Raw genomic sequence first — 7,875 nt, forward strand, 5'->3', positions numbered from 1 at the left:
TGTCAAGAAACGAGTATGAATTAAAAGTAATGAAATACAAATGTTCATAATGCTGAAGCCATCATTAATATCCAATTGGAAGTGTAACAAAAAGTATTTCATTATTTTTGTTAGATAAATGTGTGCAAGTTTTAAACAAGTTGTAAAATCTTGAAATAGCCTTGTAAATGGAATGAGAGAAGTCACTGATGATGGTCACAAAAGAATGGCAATCAAATGTGAAGAAACATGAGTTTGAAAGAGTTTATACTTGCCATTTAGCTATGAATTCAAAAGGGGAATATGTGGGGCTGGGGATTTAGCTCAGTGGCATAAGTGCCTGCCTTGGAAGCAGGCAGTCATGAGTTTGATCCCCGGTACTGATAAAAAATAAATAAATAAATAAATAAATAAATAATAAAAAAGGGGGAATGTGTACATAAAATGACACATAACGCCATTAAAGAAAGGTATTCTGTTTCACAGTTTCATGACTAACTTGCTCATGAAATTTCAATACTGGTTTTACTTAACACTCTAATCCTTTGCAAGGTTACTCATAAATGTTTGACGAACCATGGCAAGGATTTGCATTTTGTCTTCAAATTATGGTACTGATTTTGACCTTTAGAACTGCTTCAAAACCTCCAACGTTATCCATTCTATCATTTCTAAATATTTCTGAACTTGTTTAATTTTCCTTCAGCTATAAACACAATGCTCTGAGGTTATCAACTATTCACCATGATCAACCTATGAAGCCGCTGGACAGAGCTGTCTTCTGGATCGAGTTTGTCATGCGCCACAAGGGGGCCAAACACCTGAGGCCTCTTGCCCAGAATCTCACCTGGTATCAGTATCACTCTCTGGATGTGATTGGTTTCCTTCTGGCTTGTGCTGCAACCATTATCTTCCTTGTCATAAAATGTTGCTTATTTTTCTTTCAAAATTTTGTGATGGTAGGAAAGAAAGAAAAGAGGGAGTAGTGTTTCAGGTGTATAGCTTTACAAGTGAGACAATTTCATCTAACTCCAGTGCCAAAGACAGAGTCATATGAGATGATCAGCCATGTTCTATAGCATCTTTGCCTTGCTGATTTTCCCATATATTGCAAACATGCTCAAGGAATCTACAATACAAATTTCAGTGTTCCTTTAACAGTTGTACTTTAATTATCACATGCATTTTATTATGAATCTTAAGAGTCACTTAACCCACAGTATGTTGGTTTGAGCCAAGTAGGAAGCCTGAAAATTGTAGTATTTCAGATACATTTTCAGTTTCAATAAAATATAATGCAGTAGACTTTTTGTGTGTGAAAGATCATCAAAAGCAGGTATACATACATCACTGAGGCTTAATATTTCTAACAGTTGTGGCAAGATACTTAAAGGGGGAATACATGTATAAAATGTAATTCATATTTGTAGTTTTTAAGCACTCTCAATTCTGATTTCTACAGTGGTTGTATTCGTTTACCCTCACACCAGCAATGAAGAGTGGTTTCTTTCTCTTCATAGCCTCACTAACTTTGCTACTGGTGGACTTGCTGATTGTAGCCATTCCTCCATGGGTGAAATAGAATGTTGTTGTTGCTGTAATTTGCATTTCTGAAATGCCAGTTGTTGGGGAAAATTAAAAGAAACAGAGGTAAGAGTTCAACATGACAGGTTTATTTCAGAGCGAACCAAGAAGCACTACTCTATGCTGCAGGCCTGACTGACGATGCTCTTGCAGGCTCCAAGGTCTTTTAGAAAGTCATGAATACAAAGCAGAGGATTAAGGAACCTGACACTGGAATTTTGAGGGGGGCGGGGGAAAGCTCAGTATGGAGACAGCCTATTTCAAAAATCAGAGTTTGAAAACATACAAGGATGTTTTGTTTCATTTGTTAAGAAAAGGATCAAAAATTGATTGGGACTTCTCAGATTTAGATGTGTTCCTAAGCCTTCTGAATCCATAGTACTAAAACCAAAGCAATGTTAAATGCATATTACAGGGAAGGGATTTGAAGTGGTGTGTGTTGTGTCAAGATAGCAGTGCACAGATTCTTACACTACTGATATTGAAAAGTTTGCCAAGTGTTTATTGACTGTTGGTGTTTCTCCAGCTTAGAAATGATTTTTAGAATTAGGTCTTTAAATTTAAAGGTTTAATTTTAATTGTTTTCATATATTCTAAATGTTATATCTTCGTCTAACAAGTAACTGGCCAAAAATTTTTCCCCATTCTGTAGATTATGTGTACACTTCATTGATGGTTTCCTTTGCCATGAAAAAAGACTTAAATTTAATATGATTCCATTTTCTAATTCTTGGTATTATTTCTTGCACAACTGAGACTTTATTCAAAAATATCTTTGCATACAACTTATGTCTCTAATTTTAATGCATTTTATTTTCCCACAAATTCAGTGTTTCTCTTTTAATTCTGAGATTTTTGAGTGTAATAGTCTATACGATTATGGGACAAATTTCAAACTTAAGCATGTGGACCATTTTTCCAGCACAATTTGTTCATAAGTCTCTTTCCTCCAGTGAAGGATTGGCTCCTTTTGCACAGATTATGTAACACTGTGTCTGGAGTCGTTTCTCTACTTCCATTCTGTGCGATTGATCCACACTTTTTAAAAAATACCATTCTGTATTGATCACTAGAGCTTTGTAGTATAATTTGAGTTCTGGGATGTGATGCCACAGCCATGCCCTTACTGTGCAGAATTATTTTTGTTCTTCTATGTGTCTTCAAGTTCTATGTGAATTTTAGGGTTACTTTCTCTAGCTTTATTATTGATAAAGTTCTTGATAGTTTGAATGGTATTGCATTATATAGATTGCATATCATGCAGTCTACATAAGTAGTTTCAGAGGGATGGTGATTTTAGGTCTATTGATTCTGTCTGTGCCAGAAAAGAAACACCTTTCCATTTTCTGATATCTTTAGTCTTTTTCAAAGCATTATTGAGATTGCTTCATTGTAGTGGAATATCACTACCTAGGTTTCTTGATACTATTTTGAAAAGTATATTTTTGTAATTTTCCTCTCTATAATTTTGCTGTTGGTGTAGAGGAACACTTTTAATTTTGCTGTGTTGGCTTTATATAATGCCACATTACTAAATTTGATTACTCTCAACTTTGGTAAACATTTTGGGTCTTCTATGTAGAAGGTTGTGACATCTACAAATAATACTAATTTCACTTCTTTGTTCTTTTTTATCAGTACTGGGGTTCAAACTCTCAACCACCTGCTTGCAAGGCAGGTGTTTATGCCGCAGAGCTAAATCCCCAGCCCACACTTCTTCATTCTTTATCCATATTCTTTTTTGTGTTTTTTTCTTGTCTAATTTCTACAACGAATATTTTGAGAACTATATGAAACAAAGTTTATAATGAACACCCCTGTTATGTTCCTGAATCTAGAGAAAAATTTTGCAGCCTTCCACGATTACCTAGGAAATTAACCATTATTTTGTAACAGATAACTTTTACAAAATTAAGAGGGCCAAGGACTTAGCTCAGTGGCTTAACTACCTGCCTGGCAAGGGCAAGGTTATGAATTAGGTCTCTGGTGCCTAAAAAAAGAAGATTAAAATTAGGGTCTTCTATTCCTATCATCTTGAAAATTTTCACCTGAATGCATGCTGAATTTTTCAGATGTTTTTCCTTCATCTATGAAAGTGAATATATAGCTTTCTCTCCATACTTCTAGTATGTGGGGAATTACATATTTTAAATAATTTCTGCATCTCTGAAATGAATTTTCTTTTGTCAGGATGTATGATCTTTTTGATAATTTGCTGCAGTCTGTCTTCTAGGATCTTACTGAAGAGTGTTGCATCTATGTTCATTAAAGGGTTTACACTGCATTGTCTTTATTCGTTTAGGACCTTTTCTGGTTTTGGAGTTAGGGTACATCTTGCTTCCAGAAATGACTTTGAAAATACTTCTTGCTTTTTCAGTTTTCTGGAAGTGTTTGAGATGTTTTGGTGGAATCTAAAGAACTCAGCAGTGAATGTGTTAAGAACAGGGATTTTCTTTTTTGGTAGGTTTTTATTTTATAACTGACTGATTCTGAAAATTTAGAATTTTCATATCTTTTTTGTTTAGCTTTGTTAGTTCATATGTATCTAGCAATTCTATCTTCGGCGTTAAATATGATAGATTATAGGTAGTTGCCAATAATCTTTCAGAATTAAGCAAAATGTTTTGTAATATCATTGCTTTCATATCTAATTACATGGTTGTATTTCTTTGCTTTCCTTTTTAAATAAAATTGACTTATCGGTTGTCTGCCTTTTTCAGTATTTCAAAGAATCAACTCTTCAGTTCAGGAATTCTTTGTATTGATTTCTAGTCTCAATTACATTAATTTGTGTTCTGATGTTTATAATTTATTTCTTCATATAAGCATTCGGTTTTGATATTTTTGTTTTTCCAGGACCTCAAAATGAAGGATTTGGATTTGGTGTTTAATTTGAGTTCATTTTGGTTACCTTTTCTTGGTGGGGTCAGTAATGTATATCAAACTCAGCACCTGGTGCTTGTGCTGTGAAGCTAAACATCTGACCTCATTCTGATTTTCTAAGCTGGGAATTTACTACATAAACTTAGTAGTTATAACTGCTTTCTTAAGGTCCTATATTTTCTTTGTCACATTTTGATTGTAGAGCCTAAGTTCTTCTTTAATTTCATCTGGAATGACTATTCATTCAAGAGAGAATTATTTAATCTCCATGTGCTTGCACTTTTTCTGTAATTTCTTTGGTTTTTAATTTTTGTTTGATTGCACTTTGCACTTTGATTTGATACTGTGCATTTAGTAATGCCAGTTGGTTTTCAATTTCTTAAGTGTGTGTTATGGGGTATCACATGATCTATTTTGAAGAAAATCCCTTGTGCTTCTGAGAAGAATGTAGACTGTTTTGGTAAACAGAAAATCTGTAAATCTCTACTAAGCCAATCTGTTTGAAGGTTAATTTTGACAAAGATATTTCTTTCCCTTTTGTTTTTGTTTTATTTTTTTAAATTTTATTTAAAGAAAGACTGAACAAAACTGAAAATAGGTAAAATAATACATACATGCACAGAAAAAAAAGCAAACAGTAAGAAATCACTAGTCAATGTTTATGTGTTGTCATTTTACAAATAGTTGTTCAAGATACAAAAATGGAAAACATAAATTGGGAATTCAAACAGTGAGACTGCAAACAATTCTATTCAACTGTCCAATAAAAACTTAGTAACATGGTTGTCAATTCTATATACTTAAACAAAAATGCAATTATCCATATCTTCATTTATGTTTACATTGAACAGAATAAAGCAGATTAAAATCATTCTGAACAAAAAATAATAGTATTGCTGAGCACTGGGTACTTTAGTGTCTTGTTTTAAATTTAATTTAAAGAAAGACTAAAAAAAGAAAATGCATAGAAATAATACATAATTTCAAAGAAAAAATAAACAGTAAGAAATCACTAGATGATTGCAGATTGTCCTCTTACAAATAGATATTCAAGATACTAAAGTGGAGCATATAAAGGGGAGATTCAAACAGTAATACTAGTTCTCTTCAACTATCCAAGAAAATCTTAGAAATATGGTTATCAATCCTATACACTTAAACATACCTGCAGTTATCCATGTCTTCAATTATGTTGAGATTGAATAAACCAAGCAGGCTAATATCACTCTGAACAAAGAATAATACTATTGCTGTGTTTCACATTATGACACTCCAGGATCAACATAGGGTATGTTAGTGTCTCCTTTGTTTCAAAGTGTTTGTTCATTTCATTTTGTGTCATAAGATCAGTTCTCATAAACTGTTTATAGTTTCTACACATGCATGAGTCTTAACATGTATTTCTATCCTTTCTATCATAGGGGGAGAAACAAAACAAAGCAAGACAAAACAAAACATATTCCTATAAACACATGAAATGAAATAAACATATAAGACTGTTGTACAAAGAATTCTGGTTCCTGCGTTGTCTCTTGTTATCTCCAATAGAATTGGTTATTTAATCAGACATAGTATAATTGAATATTTCAGTACATAACAATATTAATAAAAACACAACTTTGTATATAGTGTAGAACTTCAGAAACTGGCAGTTATAAAACCAAAATGTATATTGTAGAGTCTTATCATTTTCAGTGTAGTTGCCTATACTCTCAGACTTGATACTGTCAATCATATCAGTTTTGAATAAAATTTTCTCTTCCTCATTTCTGTTATGCTGTTCTATTTGCCATCCTTTGTATTCTTATCTTCTTCATTCTAGAGACAATTTAACAGAGTATATCAATATAGGATGGAGGGTATTTTCTTTCAGAGCTTGGAATATTTTGCTCCAGGTTCTTCTTGACTTCAGGGTTTGTGTTGAAAAGTCTGACGTTATTCTGATGGACCTTTTTCTGTAGGTTACCTGTTTCTTGTCTCTAAGAGCTTTTAATATTCTGTTCTTATATTGAATTTCTGGGATCTTGATTACTATATGCCTTGGTGTAGCTCTGTTTTGGTTGTAGGTGGCTCGAGTTCTGTATGCCTCATATATCAGAACATCATTTCCTTTTCCTATTTTGGGGATGTTTTACTTAATTATTTCTGTAAATAACCTTTGTAGTTCCTTTGTTTGTACCCCTACTTCTTCATTCACATTCTTTATTCTCAAGTTATAGATCCTTGTGTCATCTTTAGCCTTTGTATTGTTACTGCTTGTTTCCTTCTTACTTTTAAAAAATTTTCCCTTTCATACTCTCACATTGAAAAATTGTCCTCCAGTTTGAATAATCTATCCTTAGTTTCTTTCAGGCTGATTTGGCATCTTTCCATAGAGTTTATAATTTCCTGTTGATCTCTTTGAATCTGCTTAATGTATTCTATATATTTTATATTCTTCATCAAATGGTTCTCTCCTTTGAGTTCCCCCCTTCTTCTGTCTATGTCTGCTTGAGGGGTGCTTATTATCTCTTTTATTAATCTTCTTATATCTTGCTTTATTTGGCTAAATATTTCACTTTAAACTCATCTATGAGGTCCTGAATATATCTCTTTATATCCACTGGCACTGTGTCTGATATTGCATGTTTGCTGTTCTCATCATCCTTTGCATTTACCTGTTCTGGGTCAGTGTTCTCAGGGTTGGGACCTGGGGACTTTTTGTTGTTTCTCCCTCTTCCCATATTTTATGCTTCTTCCAAGAGGCCCAGGTTTCTTTCTTTGTTGATCACAATTCTGAAGCACATGGGCTAGATAACCCTTCCCACTGCTCTGTGTTGGTGAGTTGCAGACAGGAACAGTATATGCTGGCCCCTCTCCTCCATATCAGTCAAGTTGCTGTGGCCTGCACTGTATTACTTTGCTCCACCTCCCATCCAGATCAGTCAAACTTCTGAGGCTTCACTGGGATAGTATGGTTAGTGTGCAGCACCACTGTAGGGACTTGATTTCAGATAACCTATTGGGTCTCAGCCAGGTCACATGACCCAAGCCTAGCTCACTTCAACAATCTCATGGGAAGGAAACAATTGACTGAAGTCACTGCTGCCCCTTTTACTTTCTAGTCCTACCGAGTCCCAGAACGTCATCCGCCAGAGCTCCCCTTTCTATGGAATGGCTCCACTCCTGTCACTCACCACAGGTGATGCAGGCCAACTGCCAACTCAGTTTCTGTTCAGCTCACCAACCCCCAAACTCTATGTAACTGCACCTCCAGTGACTCGAAGCAGTGGGACCTTTGATGGCTCAGCAAGTCATGGCAGGACCTTGGCAAGTTGCAGTGGCACCCCACATGGTCAACAAGTCACCTGCTTAATTTCTTTTTGGACGAGAGAATTCATCTCCCTTTGTTCGGGGTTACCCATTTTGTATTATGTGGAATTCTAAGTT

The 7,875-nt window shown here is 34.5% G+C and overlaps 1 protein-coding gene across 2 annotated transcripts in view; it reads left to right on the forward strand.

Moving 5' to 3' along the window:
- The window catches only part of LOC100726785 (UDP-glucuronosyltransferase 2B17-like), a 65,860-nt gene extending 61,592 nt beyond the window's left edge, over positions 1-4,268 (forward strand). For both annotated transcript variants that reach the window (XM_063240333.1, XM_063240334.1), the window contains one exon: positions 686-4,268. In XM_063240333.1, coding sequence (XP_063096403.1) covers positions 686-965 — 280 coding nt within the window. In that variant the 3' untranslated portion in view covers positions 966-4,268. The remainder of the gene's footprint in view (positions 1-685) is intronic.
- Positions 4,269-7,875: the final 3,607 nt, after the last annotated feature.

The sequence above is a fragment of the Cavia porcellus genome, unplaced genomic scaffold (assembly GCF_034190915.1).
Source record: "Cavia porcellus strain 051 isolate PalLab524CR breed Dunkin Hartley unplaced genomic scaffold, mCavPor4.1 scaffold_30, whole genome shotgun sequence".
In the NCBI taxonomy this organism is placed as follows: Eukaryota; Metazoa; Chordata; class Mammalia; order Rodentia; family Caviidae; genus Cavia; species Cavia porcellus.